General features: G+C 41.2%; 1 protein-coding gene across 8 annotated transcripts in view; it reads right to left on the reverse strand.

The window, feature by feature from the left end:
• DMD (dystrophin) overlaps window positions 1–24,642 on the reverse strand; it is a 4,177,531-nt gene that overhangs the window by 2,694,319 nt on the left and 1,458,570 nt on the right. For all 8 annotated transcript variants that reach the window (XM_075336500.1, XM_075336497.1, XM_075336505.1 and 5 more), the window contains 2 exons: window positions 6,542–6,643; window positions 1,670–1,777 (listed from right to left, as the gene is read on the reverse strand). In XM_075336500.1, coding sequence (XP_075192615.1) covers window positions 1,670–1,777; window positions 6,542–6,643 — 210 coding nt within the window. The remainder of the gene's footprint in view (window positions 1–1,669; window positions 1,778–6,541; window positions 6,644–24,642) is intronic.

Below are 24,642 nucleotides of genomic sequence, written 5' to 3' on the forward strand. Positions count from 1 at the left end.
TAAAAAGTCTGTGTTCAGGGATCAGCAGCAGACATAAGGTTCGGCACTGTTCGGGATCATTCATCCCTATCCCATATAGTATGTATCACACATAAAAAGCTAAAAACATTATTTGAGTATCTGAACAAGAAATTTTTTTACAACTCTTTAAAGTTTCAAAAACCCAAATATGTGCCTGGGCAGAAAAAGGGGAAAGTGGCCACGTCCCAAAGTGATTAAATGATTTGTTGTAGAGGAACTTAATTATACTGTACAGAGCTCTATCCTTAATCAAACATCTTTGGGATGAAAGGTAGCAAAAATTGTAAGCTAAACCTTCTCATCTAAAATAAGTGCCTGAAATAACAAATCCTCTTTTGATTGAGAGGACACAAATTTCATCAGACACATTCCAAAGTCTTGTGTAAAGTAATCCTTAAACAGTGGAGGCTTCTTATAGCAAAAAAGGCAATATAACTCAATAGTTTCTACCCATGGTTTTGGAATGGTGTGACCAACCAGCTTAAATACTGTAAGGGGTACTTTGCACGCTGTGACATTGCAAGCCGATGCTGCAATGTCGAGTGCTATAGTCCCCGCCCCCGTCGCAGATGGGATATCATGGTGATATCTGGCGTAGCGAACATTATCGCTACGGCAGCTTCACATGCACTCACCTGTCCTGCAACGTTGGTCTGGCCGGCGATCCGCCTCCTTATTAAGGGGGCGGGTCGTGCGGCGTCATAGCGACATCACAAGACAGGCGGCCAATAGCAGCGGAGGGGCGGAGATGAGCAGGATGTAAACATCCCGCCCACCTCCTTCCTTCCACATAGCTGGCCGGGACGCAGTTAGGAGATGTTCCTCGCTCCTACGACTTCACACACAGCGATGTGTGCTGCCGCAGGAACAAGGAACAGCATCGGACCATCGCAGCAAGGTAATTATGGTTTTCGCCGACGCTACACCGATGATATGATTACGACGCTTTTGCGCTCGTTAATCGTATCATATAGGATTTACACACTACAATGTCGAGAGCGACGCCGGAAGTGCGTCACTTTCGACATGACTCAACCGACATCGCACCTGCGATGTCGTAGTGTGCAAAGTACCCCTTAGTCTGATTGATCATCAGATGTCCACACACTATTGACCATGTAATACTGTATATGTATTACAATGCATAATATGATTGTGTGATTTAGTTTATTCTATTCTCCACATCTGCTCCTTATATTTTATAACAATTTCTCTTTGAAATTTATGCAATTTGAGATATTGATGTAAGCAAATACATATATAACTATTTTATCAATAAGCAATAGAAACACTTTACTCAAGATTGACATGAATCAGCAGAGAACATCTATATCACATGTGCACAAATAATAATGAAAGAATGAAAGTAACCATAGTAATAATAATAATAATAATAATAATAATAACAATAGAACAATACTAATAATAATATTAATACAAACAAATGGAATAATATATTAAAAAAACAACAGTAATTTGTCAATTTCTCATAAAACATCATATGGCAATGCTTTATAATACAGAAGAGAGACTATAAATATGAATAATTGTTACTGTTGCTCTGAAATAAATATTGTAAAATATCAATTATTAATCGCCATTAAAAAAATGAAGCAAAATGAATTAGAAAGTTAAAAACAACACATACCGCTAATTTCCTAAGATTATCAAGCATTTCATTTTGATCCTTAAAATCTGTGGTGTGGATCATATTCACAGCTTCTTCTTTTTCTGTGAGCCAGGCATCAAAATGACACTAAAATAAAATACAATACTTTTTAGAAAATAAACAAAAAAGAATATCTAAAATAAAGTCTTAAAGGGAACCAATCACCAGGATATTTGTATATAACCTAAAGCCAGTGCTATACTGGCACTATCAGGCTGATTCTATACATACCTGTAGTGGTCAGCTCGGATGTTTAGGTTTTTAAATCCATGAAAGTGAAGTTTGTAAAATAAGCTGCTTCTTGAGTGACAGTTGCACTGGAGCAGATAATATATTCATAGTTATCCCCTCCCCCTGTTAGAATTAGCATAATAATTATACAAATGACTCACTTTGTCTAGCAGGACCTGTGTGAGGTCATATCCATGTGACCAGAAGGGGCCGGGCCTCAGCCACCAAAGCTGGATACCAGGTCACATGGGTATGACCTCACACAGGTCCTGCTAGACAAAGTGAATTGTTTGTATAATACTTATGCTAATTCTAACAGGGGGAGGGGATAACTATGAATATATGTTCTGCTCCAGTGCAACTGTCACTCAAGAAGCAGCTCATTTTACAAACTTCACTTTCTTGGATTTCAAAACCTAAACATCTGAGCTGACCACTAATGGTATGTATAGAATCAGCCTGATAGTGCCAGTATAGCACTGGTTTTAGCTTATATACGAAAATCCCGGTGATTAGTTCCCTTTAAATACGTTTACATTTTTTTTTACCTGAATACATGTAGAATGCTAAAAATGTTCATAATGTTTATAGCAGTTTAAGGTCGTTTTGAATAAACTAGCATTAGTGCTTTATTTTTTCTCTAGTAGATTTTTTTCTTAGAAGAGAAAAAGAAGTGCCCTTGGTCCTCCTTGCCAGTCATCGGTTTACCTTACTGCAGCGATTAATTCCCTTATAACTCATGTGATAACTGCAGTCAAATTTTGGTCTCAGTGGTATATGGCAATCACGTTAAATATTTTTCAATTGTGGAAAAAGGGATGGGAGAAATATCAGATATTATTTCTTTTTACTTCAAAATTGCCATGTTAATTTAAGAAAATAGAAATATTTTCTATTTTAAGACAGTCAATGTTAAGCTAATTTGCATTGTGTTGGTGGTCTGCAAAACCTGCAATGTACAAATCTAATGCACACAGCAAATTGATGCAATATAGAAACAATTATTAAACCCATTATCACATGGGCGAGGAAGAAATCACATGTGCTTCATACCTGTGTATATGGGATCCAATAATATCCAGATATTTAAAGGGGTTTTCCTATGAACAAGGTAATTTTTACAGTTCATTTTATTCAAATGATCTAGGAATAACAATAAGGTCAACAATTGGATGTGTATAAAAAAAATGTTGCTTTGCTGAGATAATTTTATGTATGTGTCCCTGCTACGTACTGTGTAAGGGCTGTGTCTGACCATATAGGGAAATAGTCTGATCATACCACAGCTTCTGGGCAAGGGGGATGCAACAAGTATAAAGACATTAGAGCCTGGGATCATCATAACTGATTCTTTTTGAGAGGTAAAACATTTCCTTGTCTGTTTTTAAAAATTGTTTTACATCGCAGAAATAATTATTTGCAATCCCGTGCTGAAAAGTTTGTATACTTTTTACTTGGCCTCCACCCCAAAGCACGTGGTATAATCAGATCATGTCCGTTTATGGTCACACACGGATATTACGCAGCACACATTTATCTCAGTATAGGAACTTTTTTTTTTTTAAAAAAAAAACACATCAAATAGTGGAACTATTTTTTTTCTAAGATATTTTGATAAAAATAACTTTTTTTTTAGGAAAATCCCTTTAAGGCCTGTTTCACACGTCAGTGAAAAACACTGACATTCTTCACTGACGTGTAAAACACGCACATGTCCCTCCGTGTTCCGTGATTCATGGCACACGTGGGTTGTCCATGTGCAATCCATGATCCGTGATTGCATATGGACATTACACACCTGCCTTCACTACTGCTGTCCATGGTGCTGAACTCCTCGGCTCTGCAGCGTCTGCCCACCGCTCTCAGCAGCTACTTCCCGGTCGGCTATTCCTGCTCGCATGAATATTCATGGGCCAGGCAGGAGCTGCCGAGAGCAGAAGCTGCAGAGCAAATCGCAGGCAAGGTAAGTTGAAAATATTTAATATTTAATATGTCCGTGATTTTCTGGCACGTGTTTCACGGATCACACATGGATCACACCATAGTATGGTCCGTGGTTCATTAGTGATGCAAGAAAAAAACTGACTTGTCTCCGTGCAGAATCACGGCCATGGGTGTACGCTGCATGGAGACATGTTCAGTGAAAAATCACTGATGTGTGAGCAGACCCATTGATTATAATGGGTCTGCGTATGTCAGGGATTCTGCTACGTATAAAAAAAAAGCACATACGTACCAGCCATACCAGCCATACGCTGTTTCGCCTATGGCTTTATCAAAAGGAGGTCCTTTTGAGAAAGCCATAGGCGAAACTGCTGTCAAGGAGGCTCCCTGCCGTTACAACCTGCCCTGCCACACTACTCAGGTATTGTCTACTTGCCCTGCCTTCCTGCATGCTGGGCCACCCATGCTGGGATGAACCCACTGTGCATATTTTTGCTGGGATACGGTTTTCCTTCTTTATCCTAGCCTGGGTGTCCCTGCAACGTGGTGCCATCACTGTTATGGTGTGCCTGTATGGAGAAAGTACATCCTGACATTTGTCTTTCAAACTTATGATACTGACATGTAGCACGTTGCTGCATGTTTGTTTTTTCTCCATGGGGTTGTCACCTTGTCACTGAATCACCATGCTACATAACTTTGGAATGTGACGGCCTCATACATATTTACCCCTGTATTGTACACGGGCAGGTTGTGCAGCATTGGTTGCCCACACTTCTTACCACTTTTTCTATATTCCCACATTCAGGCTTGACTTGTCTTTATTATGTGTTTTTTGTACCAGTTGACTTTATGCGATTTTATCTAATAAAATTGAATTTTTTACATGCACATTGTTGCCTGATCTCCTTTGTCCTCCTATTATGTACAGTCCAGATGATGTAGATCAAATACGATTTATTGGTCAACGCATTTCAAGGCTCTGAGGCTTCTTCATCAGGACAATCATATACCTGTATATGATTGTTCTAATGAAAAAGCCTCTGAGGGTTTTGAAATGCGCTGACCAATAAATTGTATTTGATCTACATCATCTGGACTGTGTGTCGGTGCAGGAGATTAACCCTTTCTTCATTTCCATTGTTTGACCTTTAATAAAGTATAAATACTTAAGATATATTAAAAGCATTTTCCTATAGATAATAAAACCACTTTGAGATAATTAGTGATGAGCCACAACCCAAGTATTCAGGTTCAGTTCGTCGAACGGCGGGTGTGTTCATCGAACGTTCGATGAACGTTCTTCGAACTCCTTCGAACACCATTGAAAACAATGACAGGCAAACACAAACACATGCAAACATGCACAAACACGAATGCACACACACTTATTATGCTCACCTTACCTTCCGTTCCATCGCCGGCCTCCTGAGACTTGCACTTCTCCAGTACAAGATGTGTATCGGGTAACCATGCGACCGATGCCCCAGAGCTTCGGCAATCGGCTCCTGCCTTTGACATCAGCGCGCTGGCAGTGGAAGCTCTGGGGCATCGGTCGCGGTGGTTAACCAATACACATCCTGTACCGGCAAACTGCAAGTCTCAGGAGGCCTGCGATGGAACGGAAGGTAAAGTGAGCATAATATGTGTGTGTGCGTGTAAGTTTCTGTGTGTTTATGTGTGTTTGTACGTGTTTGTGTGTGTTTGTGCATGTGTGGAATGGCACAATAGGGGACCAGGATGGGACATTTAACAAGTTGTGGAACGAATTGTCTGCATTGCAATGATTTCCTATGGGAAATCTTGCTTTGCTGAAAAAGTGACATGGTTAACAAGCATACTCCCAGAATGAATTGTTCTTGTTAACCAAGGTTCCACTGTATTAACATTGAATTACAGTATTACTGTGTAAAGCCAGTTACGCTTTTGGTGATCGAACCGTTATTGAACATAACCTTGAACTGTCGAACTTGAAGCTAATTGTTCGCGTTCGTTGAACGACTCAAACATTGCCTAAAACAGGTCGAATTTGAGATTGGCGAACAGTTCAATTCGAACACCGCTCATCTCTAGATATAGTCTCTTTTCTCTACCAGAGGTGCAGGCCTCTCAAGAGGAAGGCAATAAACATAGGACATATGAGAAATTGAAATTATCATAGTAAAATGTGGTCTAAATTTAAGGAGGTCTTCTCAAAGAAATAGACTTTCACTATAAGGTTATGTGCACAGTCTTTACGACACCGGTAAACCCACTCGGTGATTCAAAGCAAACACGCTTCAGGAATAAAATGCCAGTAGTCTTTTTAAAGATGCATGTACTCAGGAGACTTCTTGGTTATCTTTGTGGCAGAAACTTTTTAAAAATAATTTAAACAGTAAATAGCAAAATAATTTAAACTACAAATAGAGGAATGCACAGCTCTTTTAGCTGCTTCACAGCATTTGAGTCCTGAAGTGGATAAAAAAATTGAAAAAGAAAATTATCATATGCACAGCAATTTGTTTTTACATTGCTGTTCATATTTTGTAGCATTTATAGAACATTTTCAATCAGGTTAAAGGTAGACTCCAAAATAAATAAATGTCATATGCATATAGTCTAAATATGTTGCAAACAAACTCAACAAACTGGTGTTGTCCATCTATCAGGCCTAGATACACTGCAACTACAAACCTGTTCTTCAGCAAACTGTTGCCATTTTAGAAGAATCTCTTGTAAAAGTATCCATCTGTCCTCTGTCCATCTGCAAATAGCAGCCCAGCGATCTCCCAAATGCTGAAAACAAGAGATTATTTGAAAAATTAATAGAGAGTATTTCAGAAAACAATCTGTTCATGCTATTGTCTCTACATAAAAGAACTGCATAATGTTTCTAGTTAGTTTCAAGTGATTCAGATTTTTCCACCACATTATAGTGCCAGGAATGCTGTACATGCATGCTACTTCCAAATAGTTTTCCCACTGAATTTCTGGAATTTAAAGGGTTTTATGGGACTTTAATATTCATTACATATTCTTAGAATACAAATTTATGCATTAAGGCTGCCTAAAAGGATCACACAAGAACAGCAAAAAAGTTTTTGTTTTTTAGCAACATTTTTTTTTTAAATCAGATTAAAACATAAAACAAAGGGGTATAAAACAAAAGAAATAAGAGTAGACATTTTGTATTACATACACAATTATGTCATATTGAGCTAAGTACCATAGTATTATTCAGAATAACAGGTCCACTCTCTATATATTGGTTCATATGCCTATTTTTGTTTTTCAAGAAAGAGACAACAAAAATAATAATAAAGCTTTGAAGCAGCACCCCTGCCCAGCTTAGTAATTAGTAACAGCATTTAGACTTGTATGGACATTTTGTTAAGTGTCTGGACATAACAGCTAAGGGCCGCTTTACACGCTGCGACATCGCTAGAAATTGCTAGCGATGTCGAGCGCGATAGCATCCGCCCCCGTCGTACGGCCGATATGTGGTGATCGCTGCCGTAGTGAACATTATCGCTATGGCAGCGTAACACACACATACCTGTTCAGCGACGTCGCTGTGACTGCCGAACAATCCCTCCCTCAAGGGGAGGTCCATTCGGCGTCACCGCGACGTCACCGTGATGTCACTAAGTGACCGGCCAATAGAAGCGGAGGGGCGGAGATGAGCGGGACGTAACATCCCGCCCACCTCCTTCCTTCCGTATTGCCGGCGGCCGCAGGTAAGGTAAGGTTTCTCGTTCCTGCGGTGTCACACATAGCGATGTGTGCTGCCGCAGGAACGACAAACAACATCGTACCTGCAGCTGCAACGATAATTGGAAATGGACCCCCATGTCACCGATTAGCGATTTTGAACTTTTTTGCAACGATTCAAAATCGCTCATAGGTGTCACACGCAACGACATTGCTAACGCAGCCGGATGTGAGTCACAAATTCCATGACCCCAATGACATCGCTTTAGCGATGTCGTAGCGTGTAAAGCGGCCCTAAGCCCCATTCAGTTGAATGTAACTGAGCTATAAGACCAGAATCGGCCTATGGAGAAGCGTGATAGAATACATGACAGAAATTAGCCATGGTTTTAAAATGTTAAGGGTCAAATTGATCAGTGTTGTAGCCAGATTTCAGTTGTAGAACAGTTTAAAAAGTTGCAAAATTATGCGACAGTTGAAGTTTTCATGCCTGTATTAGCCAGATCCATGAAAATGGGGGCAAAATAAGGGGGGTGAAAGGTAGCAATGCTCTTTTGACAATTTTTTTTTTAAATCACACCACTTTGAGGATATATCTTGGAGTAACACTTCTGGCGAGGCACACAGAGGTGCACAACAGTGACAAAATGTGCCTAATTACTCATTAGTCAGATCTTAGTCAGATAAGTTGAACTTTTGAATGAAACCATTAGTTTGACCAGATGTTGTACTAGAAAACGGTAAAAACATCCAAGTATGGTGAAATTGAAAAAAAAAAGTGCAATTGCATAAGGGGTTTTGGGGTCTTTTATTTACTGTTTTTATTGTATGATAAAACTAACATGTCAGTATGATGCCTCACATTGGTGTGAGTTCATAGATACAAAACTTGTATAGTTTAACTTTTATCTAAGGGATGAAAAAAAATCAGGTTTGTCTAAAAAAAGAATTGTGATTTTGTAGCATTCTCATTTTTCAGGATCTGGGGCTCAGAGATAGCTTAATTTTTGTGCCTTGAGCTGATGTTTTTAATTATATCATTTTTGCGCAGATTCTACATTTTGATCACCTGTTATTGCATTTTTAAAAAAAATTGCATTGACCAAAAAATGTCATTTTGGCTTTCGGAATTTTTTTTTCACAACGCCATGTACCATTCAGATTAATTGACTTTATATTTTGATAGATTGGGTATTTCTGAATGCAACTATACTAGATATGTGGATTTTTTTAAAAAATGTTTAATTTAAAAGGAGATGATTTGAATATTTAGGGTTTTAAATTTTTTCATATTTTTTAAAACTTTTTTTTCATTTTTTTATTTATTTTACTAGTCCCCCTAGGGGACTTTGTCACTGCAGTGTCTGATTGCTTGTTCATTTCTGCTGATCAGAGCAGCATCGCTCTAATCAGCAGAAATGCAGCATTCCTGTGAGAGACGGCGCTCTGTCGGCTCTCACAGGAAGTGAGTAATGGCAGTATCAATGCTCATCAGCCAACCCCGTGCTATCATTGCAACACATTGGTGCCCCGTGATTATGTCATGGGGCCAACGATGGCGGCGGAGAACAGTGCAACTCCTGTCGTGGTCATTTAAATCGTGCTGTTCGTCTTTCACAGCGCGATCTAAAGGGTTAACAAGTGCATGCAGATCACCAGTCCACATGCGCCTGTTAGCTTCCTATGTCTGCTGATCAGATCAGCAGACATTTGTGGGGATTACTGTGTGCTCTTCACCAGAGCCTGCAGTAACGGAAGATAGGCGACCAAGGACGTATGGGAACGTCCTTGGCCACAAATGGGTTATTGAATTGGGCTCAATGTCTACAGCTTAAATAAGCTGTAAAAAAAAGTATCACTTACTTAAGGACTTTGTCAGATAAAATATTTACTTTAAATTACTTTTCAGTTAAAAAAAGACTGTATTTTGTAAGGTAAAAATCCTCTGAAACTAACAATTTCCCTTTTAATTTTTATATGCTGAAATGTCTGACATAGTTTAATGTTTTATAAATCAGGGTTGTTTACAGCTATCTTCTATCTCTGTAATTATGATTAAGCATAGCAAAGTAGTGAAATATGGAAACAGCAAAAGATCATAAGAGTGAAAGTTTGCAAAATAAAGTTTGCACTTTATACAAAAAAAGGCTCCAAGGTAAATTTAACTCTTGTTTTATATGCTACTGAGAGGAATACAAGGCATTTGGGATCACCCACGAATTTATAATCACACAAGATTATTAAAATGCGCGCTCTACACATGACCACATAGAAGGCTTCCAAAGGCGAGTGTATTACGGGAACTGAGAAAACAAATTAAAAATCATATTTCATGATCTCCTGAAATAATGAGCTATTAATAACCATGTTTAATAAAGTTCCTTTCAGGTTTGATTATTTTATTTATGATGTTGGATACCATCATTATCATACTTTAATACTTTAAAAGAAGACAAGCTACTAGCTCCTAAAATAGCATATCTTGTACATAAATGGCAAAGAAAATATGTAAATATATCTCCTTAATCTGCTTCTCTTTAGATGAAGACTAAGTAGGGCATATGGCCTAGGTTATGTTCATACTATTGTTTGGCTCTAATCGGAGCCTCTATAATCAGGGAAAGGGGATCTAAAGTGACAGAAAGCATTTTACAGAGCAATATTCTTCAAGGAAAGCTGGTGTTGGTTATTTGACAGATTTAGATACGCATCATGGTTTCATTTGTAAAGTCTAAAACTAGAACCACTATCTATAATAAAAAAAAACAACTCTTCCTTAACTGTTTCTAAAAGATTCGACTTTTCTAGTAAAAGTTTGATCCAAAATTCAAGATTTTGGGATTCTGGACTGCCAAATGAATTCCCACAACTGTATCCACAAGTAGACTGCCCGGTCAGTTGGGTATTGGTCAGATGGGACTCCTGCGAACCATCATTTTTGTGGCATGACGTCTCACCGAGTCTACCAATCAAATGAGGTGTTTGGATGCTAGCATGTCAGGGGACATTTGCAGGGCTACGGATCCAAGTCCTGTGAATTTATTCATTCCTCTACAGAGGAAAATGAATGTACAGATTAGCAGTCAACCTAATAGCTAGGTTTTTGTGCTTTGTGACACGTACAGAGGTCACTGTGCAGGTACAGAGCAAAAGTGTGGGTTGACAGATATGTAAAATTTGAAAAGAAATTATAAAAAAATTCAAAAATATTTAATTGAAGAATGTGGGTTCTAAATAGCAATGTATGATCCCTGAGAGATTTATTGCTGAAATCCCCATAAGGGATCATGACCTCCTGTTTTGAGCAGTTTGACAAGAACAGTTCTCACACACGTGCACTACTTTTCCATCCAATATCCATGGGGTGTTCAGCAACCTTTGTAAAGGCAGTCATAGAGATTAGACTAATTCAGCCAAACTTGCTAATATTGATTAATTAGGCAATTCGTTTAATATGTTAGGGGGAAACTGAGGGCAGGGGAAATGTTGATTTTGAATGTCCAATATTAGACTACCAATTGCATTGTTCTTCCAAAGATAAACTGATAACAAACATGTCAGTCATTGACTTTCTCAGTGAGAAAATAGGACTGCTCAAATGAAAAAGGGCTCCTGTTAATGAGTCAGCTGACAGGCCAGAAAGCTAAATGACTAGTCAAAGCATCGATTGTCCCACAGTCATCTAATATGGCCAGCTTTAGTCCCATAAACATTGAACTAAGTCCTAGGCATATGTAATTTCAACTCTTTCAGAACTGTCTGCTCTGAATTCTTTCTTCTAGTGATTAGTGGGTGCCCAGTGGTGGGATTCCCTAGTTGATCGATTATACCTTTATCACTTAAGCTTTTGAAATAAAACTAAGCAGAAACAAATGTTCATTTTACCCTTAATGAAAGACACTTCTATTGTACTCTGCTGGTCAAGTCAGAATAGTAACAATTTACGCTAATCAAATATATTAGTCTTCATCTAAAGTAGTGTCCTAGGTTTAGGGTTGTTGGATGCTAAAAATGCTCAGCAGGATCTCACAATTCTTCATGACTACATCTGCAGTCAGACTGCAATATCTCACAGGTTATGCCAAGAGCTTGCTTTTGTGATTAAAAAAACACCGATTACACTTTCAAGTAGCAGTTACAAATCAATAAAATTACTGCAGCTCTTATCAGTAAATGTTTTAAAGTGCAAACCGTGCTTTCTTGGTCAAAACAATGATCTTATGATAATCTGCAAGATTTCAGAGTCTAAATAGGATTGTGTGCCAACAATATTGGCAGCTTATGCCCACTGAGCGATCTATTATAGATTGCTCAGTGTACATCATTTGATTTGGACTACCTTTGTAAATATGCAGTCAAATGACAGCTTACCACCAGTAAAAAGTTACTAATCAGCCATTATATCATGCCGATAGTTGGTCTATGTTAACAGACACTAACCAAGAAGTTTAAATGTGACATTTGCTAGAAAAGTCAGGACCTCTAGAGTTGGTTTTGGAAGAATTTTCTGTATTATTTTTAATTAAAAAGCTTTAGAGAAATCTTTAGCATGTGGCTGGCTATTGTTTCTTTAAGGCCCCGTCACACTAAGCAACATCGCTAGCAACATCGCTGGTAACGAACAACTTTTGTGACGTTGCTAGCGATGTTGCTGTGTGTGACATCCAGCAACAACCTGGCCCCTGCTGTGAGGTCGTTGGTTGTTGCTGAATGTCCTGGGCCATTTTTTAGTTGTTGCTGTCCTGCTGTGAAGCACAGATCGCTGTGTGTGACAGCGAGACAGCAACAACTAATGTGCAGTGAGCAGGGAGCCAGCTTCTGCTGAGGCTGGTAACTAATGTAAACATCGGGTAACCAAGAAGCCCTGTCCTTGGTTACCCGATATTTACCTTTGATACCAGCCTCCTCCGCTCTCACTGCCTGTGCTGCCGGCTCCTGCTCTGTGCACATGTAGCTGCAGCACACATCAGGTAATTAACCCGATGTGTGCTGTAACTAGGAGAGCAAGGAGCCAGCACTAAGCAGTGTGCGCTGCTCCCTGCTCTGTGCACATTTAGCTGCAGCACACATCAGGCAATTAACCCGATGTGTGCTGTAACTAGGAGAGCAAGGAGCCAGCGCTCAGTGTGCGCTGCTCCCTGCTCTGTGCACATTTAGCTGCAGCACACATCGGGTTAATTAACCTGATGTGTGCTGTAACTAGGAGACTGGGGGCTGGTCACTGGTTGCTGGTGAGCTCACCAGCAACTCGTGTAGCCACGCTCCAGCAATCCCTGCCAGGTCAGGTTGCTGGTGGAATCGCTGGAGCGTCGCAGTGTGACAGCTCACCAGCAACCTCCTAGCAACTTACCAGCGATCCCTATCGTTGTTGGGATCGCTGGTAAGTTGCTTAGTGTGACTGGACCTTTAATTCTATATGTGGTCACACATTTGTGATAGGTACTCTTTAAATTCATGCTATACATTTAACAATTGACTACAGTGCAAAGTTAAGATAAAAATGAGATCCCCTGTAAGTCTATTACTTCTATTTTATAAATCTGATAAGAAGTCAAGGTCGGAATTTTTGCATGTAATTTAGCAAGAAAAGCAGATGATTGAAAGGCGATCAGTAAAGGTGGCTGTTATTCAATTTTTTTTTTTTAATGGCTCTTTGTTAAAAATGTTCATAATTATTCTACGCTGATGGCAGCCACACACCTGCTGTCTTCTATTTTTAGGATTATTTTAGGTGATACATCATCTTTTGCTAACTGAAAAAGTAAAGGTCACATAAAATGAGAGATACCTTCTTTGCCTGCATAAAAAAGGCTAAAAATGAGGGAGACAATTGAAAATGTAGGAATAAGACTTATGTAGTCTACTACTCTTATTAAACTTATTTCCATTACTTAAATAAGAGAACTAGTAAAACATAATAGAGATATGAAAACTTGGGGTTAAATCATTAAAGCATTAATTCTGGTGCTCTGCAAAGAGATGTATAATTACAATATTATAACATATCATGGTTCTGTTTTCTCAAAAAATGCACACCTTCTGTAATTAGAAGTAAAATAGTTCTGCTACTCAATTATATCAGGTGTTATCATTACATTGTTCTACATCATTTTTCATTACAGAAAAGTATACTATGTTAACTGAAAGTCACTACTTTTTATCCAACAAATACAAACGTGTGGAACAGTTAAGAGAAGTGGATATGAACTGTAATTGACTGCTACAAAAACTCCATGTGAGCAAAAAATGCAGATATATATTTGTAATTTGATCTTGCTCAGTGACTTCTAATTCTGATGAAGCCTGGAGGGTTTGTGCATGCGCATGTAAGGTCAAAGTGCATATCGAAACAACATGTTATTGTGACCTTATGCACATTTGAGCAGTTCCTTCCTGTGCCTTATCATCAGAGCTAGAAGGCTGGAAGTCCTGACATAGCATTAGCGGTCGGTGATTGGAGATGAGTGAACCTGAACTATAAACGTCGGGGGTCATACTAAACAGTGGATGTCTGAGGCTCAAACTCAAGCACAGTCTTTTAAACAAAAGGGAGCTGTGTCTATGCTAACCTCTCAATTGAGCCTCGTGGTGCTTGGTGCTCGACCCAATGAGAGCTGCATGCAGTCTCTTAATGGCTCTCACTGGGGATAAAAGCATTTTCAGATGCTGTGTCCCCCCCAAAAAAAAACCTGCACTCTTTCCCCCATAAATTCTTTGCTTATGGCTTGCTGTATGTGGGCAGAGAGCTGAACTGCTCAATTTTTGACATCCATTATACTCATTTCTCGAGTTGAGCCACCATTGACTTATATGGTGTTCGGGTTATGGGAACAAGTTCAGGTCAAGTCTGGATCCTGAAAAAAACAAATGGTCTACAGGATTATGGGTGTGGGGAACAGTGAATATTCAATGTCTTTAAAAGCGGTAACACATATTTGCCCCAGCCACCAACCTTCTGGAATTTTTCGCGCTCCTCAGTCCCAGGCGTGGTGAGCAGTGAATACACATTTTTTATTAGCTGGCAACTTACTTAGGCATGTGACTTGACTCCATACCCTGCCCGTTGATTGCACACTAAAGTCCGCTATGAACATCAGAAGGGAACATCTCTCACCAGGAAAAGGAGTGAAGGAAAGTATAATTGTTTAATATTTATATGTGTGGCATAACTGGAGGCATACATACTAAGATGGGCCCATGATGGATAACATATATACCAGGATCGTGATCATTTATATTAGTATAGGGGACATATGTACCAGGATGGGGGACTTATCTACCAGGATAGGGGACACATGTACCAGGACAGGGATCATATATACCAGGATAGGTGACATATGTAGCAGGATGTGGATCATATATACCAGGATGGGGGACATATGTACCTGGATAGCAATCATATATACCAGGATGGGGGACATATGTACCAGGGTGAAGATTATATATACCAGGATGGGGGACATATACACCAGCATGGAGAACATATATACCAGGAGATAGACATATATACCAGGAAGGAAGACATTAGTACAGAATTGGGAGACACAAACTCCCATAACAGTGTGAGAAGGAGATTCCCCTCATAATAGTGCATCATGACTACATTTTTGCTTCTAAATTTTTTCCAAGTTTCCTCCTATAAAAATTTTGTGCATCGTCTTATTGTCCGGAGTGTCTAATAGTATGAAAAATACATTTCCCAGGAAAGTTTGCACAAACAGGTAACTTTGAATTTTGTCTGATTCAGTCATCAATCTATCTATCTATCTATCTATCTATCTATCTATCTATCTATCTATCTATCTATCTATCATCTATCTCTTTACACTATATTTATAGTGAGGAAAATAAGTATTTGACACACTGCTGATTTTGCAAGTTTTTCCACTTACAAAGAACGGAGAGGTCCTAATTTTTTTTTTTTCATAGGTAACCTTCAACTGTGATAGAATCCCAAAAATCCAGAAATCACATTTGTTTTTTAAATAAATAATTTGCCTTTTATTGCATAAACTAAGTATTTGATACAATGGAAAAACAGAACTTAATATTTGCTACAGAAACCTTTGCTTGCAATTACAGAGATCAGACGTTTCCTGCAGTTCATGATCAAGTTTGCACACACTGCAGCATGGATTTTGGCCCATTCCTCCATACAGATCTCCAGATCTTTAAGGTTTTGGGTTGTCACTAGAGATGAGCCACCCCCTAGTGTTCGAGTTCGGTTCAGTTCATCGAACGGAGGACAAGTTCGTCGAACGTTCGACGAACGTTCGACGAACCAATTCGAACCCCATTGAAAACAATGAGAGGCAAACACAAACACACAAAAACACATTATACATGTACACATAAAGTTAATAAACATTGCCATTACACTTACAGGTCCCCGCAAAGCATCCTGCACTCTGTCTCCCACCGCTTTTCCTTCCGATAATCGCTGCGTCCTCCCGGTAACCAGGACTGATGATAGGACCTTCCGTGACATCATCATAGCCATGTGACCAGTCACGTGTCTATTATCTCATTGGCCACAGACTGGTCACATCATGGCTAGACATCATGCTAGGTCCTGTCAGTGCATCTCTCTGGTATGTGGTGCTCGTTAGAGCATCTCCATGTACTGGCGAAATGTTCTGTCACATGGTCGGCTTCCTCGTTCATGCATGTGGGCGCTCTTTACAGAGTCAGCCCACATGCAAAGACTGGCTGCCACAGCCGGTGAATTGCGGCACCGGGAATCACGTGATCGGACCACCGTTGCCTCTGCTTACTCACTGAGTGATTAGACTGGAAGGGAGCAGCAGCGTTCTTCCTCCCATGCAGTGCTGTCTGATATAGCAGAGCTGCATGGGTTGAAGGAGAAAGAAGACAGAAGACGAGGATCGTGGAGGGATGAGAGGGAGTAATAAACATGGAGTCTCTAAGTGTGTCTTTATTTCTATTAAAGTATTTTTTCTCTGTGTGGTGTTTTTTTTAACCCTTTATTGGAGATTCTTAATGGCCGGGTCAAACTTGCCTGACATTAAGAATCTCTGGCTTAATACTAGCTAGTAAAACAAAGCTAGTATTAACCCATTATTACCCAGCAAGGGCTGCTGGAAGAGTTGGATACAGCGCCAGATGATGGCGCTTTTTTGAAAGTGCCATTTTTTGGGGCGGCTGTGGACTGCAATTCACAGCAGAGGGGCCCAGAAAGCTCGGGCCAACCTGTGCTGCGGATTCCAATCCCCAGCTGCCTAGTTGTACCTGGCTGGACACAAAAATGAGGCGAAGCACATGTCGATTTTTTTTTTAATTATTTCATGAAATTCATGAAATAATTAAAAAAAGGACTTCCCTATTTTTTTAGTTCCCAGCCCGATACAAATAGGCAGCTGGGGGTTGGGGGCAGCCGTACCTGCCTGCTGTACCTGGCTAGCATACAAAAATATGGCGAAGCCCACGTCATTTTTTTGGGAGGCAAAAAACTCCTGCATACAGTCCTGGATGGAGTATGCTGAGCCTTGTAGTTCTGCAGCTGCTGTCTGCTCTCCTGCATACACTAGTGAATGGAGCATGCTGAGCCTTGTAGTTCTGCAATTGCTGTTTGCTCTCCATCATACACTAGTGAATTCAGCATGCTGAGCCTTGTAGTTCTGCAGCTGCTGTCTGCTCTCCTTCATACAGACAGACAGTAACTGCAGAACTATAAGGCTCAGCATACTCCATCCAGGACTGTATGCAGGAGTTTTTGCCCCCCAAAAAATTATATGGGCTTTGCCATGTTTTTGTATGCTAGCCAGGTACATCAGGCACCTACGGGCTGCCCCCAACCCCCAGCTGCCTATTTGTACCTGGCTGGGAACCAAAAATATAGGGAAGCCCTTTTTTTTTTTAATTATTTCATGAATTTCATGAAATAATTAAAAAAAAAAAATATGACGTGGGCTTCGCCCAATTTTTGTGTCCAGACAGGTGCAACTAGGCAGCTGGGGATTGGAATCCGCAGCGCAGGGTGCCCAAGCTTTCTGGGCACCCCTGCTGTGAATTGCGGCCACCCCAGAAAATGGCGCTTTCATAGAAGCGCCATCTTCTGGCGCTGTATCCAACTCTTCCAGCTGCCCTAGTGACGGGAGGCTCGCTGGGTAATAATGGGGTTAGGGCTAGCTGTATATTATCAACTGGCCTTAAGACTGAAATTCATGGTGTCACGCCAATATTAGACATGGCCACCATAAATTTCTAGTACAGATAAAAAAAACACAACACACAGAAAAATATTTTTGTTAGAAATAAAACACAACACAATTAGTGACTCCATCTTTATTGAAATAAAGAACCCCCCTCCATAGTAATCCTGGTCAAGGGTCCCGCGCCGTCCAATCCAGATCCAATATCATCTGATCGGTTTGCTGGAAGGCAAAGCTATCAGCTTATGTGTCAGGTTCAAGGGCCTGAATCACATGACACAGCAGCTGATTGTATAAACGGCTTTTATACAATCAACTAATGCATCAGTGCAACCCCCCCCAAACCCCCCCCCTACACATTTCTGTGCAGACTCCTGTCCAACAGCAGCAGCTGATAGTTTAGCCGGCCTGGCGGTAAAAAGCCAACCTCACCGCTCGACTTAGTGTCAGCTGATTCCGTCAGGTGACCGCATCAGCTGATCATCACCAGGTCTGAGAGAGAGAAAAGAGAGAGAAAAGAGAAGAGAGGAGAGAGAAGAGGAAAGAAGACGAGAGAAGAGAGAGAGAAGATGAGAGAAGAGAGAGAGGAGAGAGAGAGAGAAGAGAGAGAGAAGAGAGAGAGAAGAGGAGAGAAGAGAGAGAGAAGAGAGAGAGAAGAGAGAGAGAGAGAAGAGAGAGAGGAGAGAGAAGAGAGAGAAGAGGAGAGAAGAGGAGAGAAGAGAGAGAGAAGAGAGAGAGGAGAGAGAGAAAAAGAGAAAGAGAGAAAAAGAGAGAGAGAAAGACAGAGAGAAAGAGATAAAAAGAGAGAGAGAAAGAGAGAAAAAGAGAGAAAAAGAGAGAACAAGAGAGAGAGAGAAAAAGAGAGAAAAAAATAGAGAGAGAGAGAGACAGAGAGAGATAGAGATGATAGAGAGAGTAGAGAGAGAAGAGGAGAGATGAGAGAGAGAAGAGAGAGAGGAGAGAGAGAGAAGAGAGAGAGGAGAGAGAAGAGAGAGAGAAGTGGAGAGAAGAGGAGAGAAGAGATAGAGAAGAGAGAGAGAGAGGAGAGAGTAGAGGGAGAGGAGAGAAGAGGATAGTAGAGAGAGAGAGAGGAGAGAGAGAGAGAAGAGAGAGAGTATAGGAGAGAAGAGGAGAGAAGAGGGTGAGAGAAGAGAGAGAGAGGAGAGAGAGGAGAGAGAGGGAGAAAGAGAAAAAGAGAGAGGAAGAGAAAAAGAGAGAAAAAGATAGAGAGAAATATAGAAAAAGAGAGAGAAATAGAGCGAGAGAGAGAGAGATAAGACAGAGAAGAGAGAGAGAGAAGAGAGAGAGGAGAGAGAGAAGAGAGAGAGAAGGGAGAGAGAAGAGAGAGAGAAGAGAGAGAAGAGAGAGAGGAGAGAGAGAGAAGAGAGAGAGGAGAGAGCAATGCAGCCTCATTCCGTGAACTGCTACAGTTTTAGAGGTGTTTCCCGCGGCTTACAGCTGATGTCCAGCTCCTCCCCTCAGTGCATAATTAAATTTTAATTATAAATTAATAATAATTAAAATTTAAAAATAAACTAAATTTTTACTGGGGCGGCCGGGACTTGAACTTGTGAACTAATGCTTCCTAGGCAGTAGCTCTAACCATTGAGCCACTGCCTCTAATGAGAAACAAAGGAAGATTTGGTTATCTTGGTCTCTGCATTGTACAGTGAAGTCTCTGGTGACAGCGCGACTCACTTCAGGTGCTGTGTGGGGAGGACACAGATCGCTCGTGTTCTACGGGTCTCCCTGTCATCTTCATCTTCTAGAGCTGACACTGTCATGTGGATTACTTCGGACCTGGATTGTTGTTTGGGGATTATTAAAGAGGTTAATTAGGTGTTTTTTGTCTTTTATTCCAAATAAAGGATTTTTCGTTGTGTGTGTTTATTTACTTTCACTTACAGGTTAATCATGAAAGTTATCTCGGGGATACGCCTGTCATGATTAACTCCTTATTACCCCGATTGCCACCGCACCAGGGCAATTCGGGATGAGCTGGGTAGAGTCCCGGGACTGCCGCATCTAATGGATGCGGCAATTCGGAGCAGCTGCTGGGTGATATTGTTAGGGTGGTGGGCTCCCCATAATGTGTTGCTCTTCATCCTGACAATACCAGCCTCCAGCCATGTGGCTTTATCCTGGCTAGTATCAAAATTGGGGGGTTCGCTTTTTTTTTTTTTTTATTTTTTTTAATACTTATTTATTTATTTTACTGCACGATATAGACCCGCCCACCAGTGGCTGTGAATGGTTGCAGTGAGACAGCTGTCACTCATCGTGGGGGCGTGTCTGACTGCAACTAATCATGGGCGCCGGTGGGCGGAGAAGGCACGGAATACCTGATTGAATAATGAAGTGGCAGCCATTTTCAAAAGAGGAAAAGCCGCCGGAGATTTGTGACAGCCGTGCAGCGAGGCGCCCGTGATCGGTGTGTAGGAAAGAGAGAGGGATTGTGCTGGGGACACAGGAAGCATGCAGATACGCAACGTGCCCACATACTTACTGTGAAAAGCCACGCTTTTGGTGATCGAACCGTTCTCGAACGTAACTCGAACTGCCGAACTTTAAGCAAATCGTTTGAGTTTGTCGAACGACTCGAACACCCCCCAAAATCACTCGAACATGAAATTGGCGAACCTCGAACCTCGCTCAACTCTAGTTGTCACTGGCAACATTGAGCTTCAACTCCCCCAAAAAATGTTCTTTTGGGTTAAGGGTTGAAGACTGGCGAGGCCACTCTAAGGGCGGCTTTGCACATTGCAACATCGCACGTGCGATGTCGGTGGGGTCAAATCGAAAGTGACGCACATCCGGCGTCACTTTCGACATCATTGTGTGTAAATCCTAGATGATACGATTAACGAGCGCAAAAGTATCGTTATCGTATCATCGGTGCAGGCTCCGAATTTTTCATAATTACGCTGTCGTGACAGGTACAATGCTGTTCCTCGTTCCTGCGGCAGCACACATCGCTGTGTATGAAGCCACAGGAGCGAGGAACATCTCCTTACCTGCCGCCAGCGGCTATACGGAAGGAAGGAGGTGGGTGCGCTGTTTACATCCTGCTCATCTCCGCCCCTCCGCCGCTATTGGCCGCCAGCCGTGTGACGTCGCTATGACACTGCACGACCCGCCCCCTTAGGAAGGAGGTGGGTCACCGGCCAGAGCGATGGTCGCAGGGCAGGTGAGTGCATGTGAAGCTGGCTTAGCGATAATTTTCGTTACGGCAGCTATCACAAGATATCGTACCTGCGAAGGGGGCGGGGACTATCATGTGCGACATCGCAGCATTGGCTTGCGATGTCGCAACGTGCAAAGCCCGCCTAAGACCTTGAAATGCTTCTTACCGGCCAACTTGTTAGTTGTACCTTGCTTTGTGTTTCCAGCCATTGTCATGCTTAAATACCCAGCCACCACCCATCTTCATTGCTCTTACTGAAGGAAGGAGGTTGTTTGCCAAAATCTCATCTTACATGACCCCATCCATTTTTTCTTCAATACGATGCATTCAGTACAGCAGACATCCTGTCCCTTTTGCAGAAAAGCAGCCCCAAAGTATGATGTGTAAACCCCCATGCTTCACGGTTGAGACAGTACTCATGAGGTAGTATCTATCCTTCTTCTTTCAAACACAGTGAGTGGAGCTGATACCAAAAAGTTCAATTTTGGTCTCATCTGGCCTCATACCTCATCTGCATCATCCAGATGGTAATTGGAGAACTTCAAACTAACCTCTACATGTATTGGCATGAGTAGGGGTACCTTGTGTGCCCTGCAGGATTTTATTCCATGATGGCATAGTTTGTTACTAACTGTAATCTAATGGTATGCTGGGGATAAGAAGCGCAGATAGGGTCTTATCTGGTGGGATTTGACAAGACAACAGTTAAGGTACTCACCTGTAGAGGTTCTGCCAGTCACAACTCCTACATAGGCATAAAATGGCATCTGCTGCAGCCCTGGAGAGACGTGTTATAGATGTGGAAGAAGGAATCTGGGATATGCAGCGCTGACATACATCAAACATCCAGAAGCTGATTAATTTCTCTTTTATTCAAACAGTTCTACGCGTTTCGGAGGACGCAGCCTCCTTCTTCAGGACAATTATCACAGAAAAATATGGTTGATTTTTTTCTGTAATAATTGTCCTGAAGAAGGAGGCTGCATCCTCCAAAATGTGTAGACCTGATTTAATAAAAGAGAAATTAATCAACTTCTAGATGTTTGATGTCAGCGCGGCATATCCCAGTTTCCTTCTTCACACATCTATAACACTAACTGTAATCTTTGGAACTATAGTCCAAGCTCTTTTCAGATAATTGACCAGGACCTCTCATGAATTTCCAGGCCGATTTCTAACCAGATTTCTCAGATTCATCCTAACCCCACGAGGTGAGATCTTGTATGGGAACCCAGAGCAAACAGGATTACCAGTCATCTTGTGTTTCTTCCATTTTCTAATAATTGTGCCAACAGTTGTTGCCTTCTCACCAAACTGCTAGCTTATGCTCTTCCCAGCTTGTGTAGAGCTACGATTTTGTACCTAGTGTCCTTAAACAGATTGTTGGTCTTGGTCATGGGGAAGTGGTTGGAATGTGATTGATTGAGTGTGTGGAGAGATGTCTTTTATACAGGTAAATGGGTTCAAACAGGTGCAATTAATACATGTAATGAGTGCAGAGTAGGAGGGCTTCTTAAAAAAAAAATAACAGATCTGTGAGAGCCAGAATTATTGCTGGCTGATAGGTGATCAAATACTTATTTCGTGCAATAAAGTGCATATTAATTATAATATTTAAAAATCATACAATGTGATTTTCTGAATTTTTTGGGGTGGGTTTCGGTCTGTCAATGTTGAAGTGTACATACGATAAACACTACAGACCTCTGCATTTTTTGCAGGTGAAAAAACGTGCAATTTCAGCAGTGTATCAAATGCTTATTTTTCTCACTGCCCTTGTTTTCACCCTAAGGCCCTGTGCGCACTTGTCGTTTTTTGCCGTGGATTTCCTGCGGTTTTGCTGCATGTTTCGCTGCAGAAAATGTTCATAACATCTCTGCAGTGATTCACCAGCAAAACCTATTTTAAAAAAAAATGCTGTGCGCACTATGCGGTTTTTGACAGCTGCATGTTTTGCTGCGGGATCCCCGCAGCAAAAACAATTGCATGTCACTTCTTTTCCACACATCACTGCGGGATTTCACTCCATTGACTGCCATGTAATCGTGAAATCCCGCAGGGAATAACGCAGGCAGCAAATTCTGTGCGGTTCATTGCATTTTCCTGCATTATTCCCTGCGGTATTTCGTGTTTTCGGGACATAATGTTCATCACTGCCTGCGGTTTGCAGTGAAGTGATGTCATTATGACAAGAAGAGGAAGTGGAGCAGCGAGTAAACACACACACACATCACACTCACACACATATCACACTCATCACAGACACAGACATAGAATACACACACATCACACACACACAGACATATAGACATATAGAATACACATACAAATCAAACGGACATATAGAAAAAAAACACGTGGGCGCCACCACATTTTTACCATCCAGCCGAGGTAAGCAAACAGCGGTGGCCCGGTATTCTCAGGCTGGGGAGAGCGAGGGGCAGGGTTAATGCCCCCCCTCCTGCAGCCGAGAATATCAGCCGCAGCTGCCCCGGGACTGTCGCATCCATTATGCGGCAGTCCCGGAGTGTCCCCGGCTCTTCCAGATGCCGTTATGCAGTGGCTATCCAGGTAATAATGAGTTAAATGACAGCGGATCGCCGCCATTTAAGTCCCGGCTTGATCATGGCAGCGTCTATTTGACAGGTGACATGATCAACCCGTAAGTAAAGTGAAAAAAACACACACACCGAAAAATCCTTTATTTTAACTAAAACACAAAAAAGCCCCTGGTTCACCCCTTTATTAATCCCCCCCGAAACACACAGCTCCGGCGTAATCCATGTCCTCCGATGCTTGCATCCAGCCGCGACTGACACAGCTGAATGCAGCCTCGCAATGAGACAGCAGAGAGGTAACCACAGGGCATTTCCCATGGCCGGTAATGTGAACACACATTACCGCTCGGGAGAAATACAGCGTGTGCTCACAGGGACTTTATCTATCCTTCTATCTATTCTTCTATCTGTCTTCTATTCTTCTATCTGTCTATTTATCTATTTATCTGTATGTTATCTATCTCAGAAGGAAATTACTTTCTTTTTTTTTTTTTCAATGTGCTTTATTGCATTGAATGCATTAAAGCACATGTACCAACCCGCATGCGGCAAAACCGCGAACAATACCATGGTAAAACCGCAGCAAATCGCATGCGGTTTTCGGGTGCGGTTTGCCACGGTTTTTTACCGGTGCGGTAATTTTTCAGACCCTGTGGAATTTTCTTAAGAAAATTCCGTTTTACAGTGCACACAGGGCCTAACAGTTGTAAAAAAAAATAAATCAGTGGATATACTGTATTTTTGGACCTGAAACATAAAACCATACTGTATATTTTGAAGAAAGGAAGAAATTCCAGCAACTTCAGGAGAAAGTAGAATTTTCTTAAAAAACAGTTTCTTTATTGGTAATAAAAATATTAATATTCCATCCAAGCAAGACAAAAATAGAGAGGCAAGACAGAGGAGCTGTTTCCTACGCGTTTCAACCTGAATAGGTCTTAATCATGTATATTTTAGATCTTTATCAGTCTCATGGAGTCAATTCCAACTAAAATTATTGTGATGTACTTTCACACTTAACCCCTTCAGCCCCCGGGCACTTTCCGTTTTTGCGTTTTTGTTTTTTGCTCCTTTTCTTCCGAGAGCCGTAACTTTTTTATTATTCCGTCAATCTTGCCATATGAGGGCTTGTTTTTTGCGGAACGAGTTAAATCATAACTTTTACCATAT

The sequence above is a fragment of the Anomaloglossus baeobatrachus genome, chromosome 2 (assembly GCF_048569485.1).
Source record: "Anomaloglossus baeobatrachus isolate aAnoBae1 chromosome 2, aAnoBae1.hap1, whole genome shotgun sequence".
Taxonomy (NCBI): Eukaryota; Metazoa; Chordata; class Amphibia; order Anura; family Aromobatidae; genus Anomaloglossus; species Anomaloglossus baeobatrachus.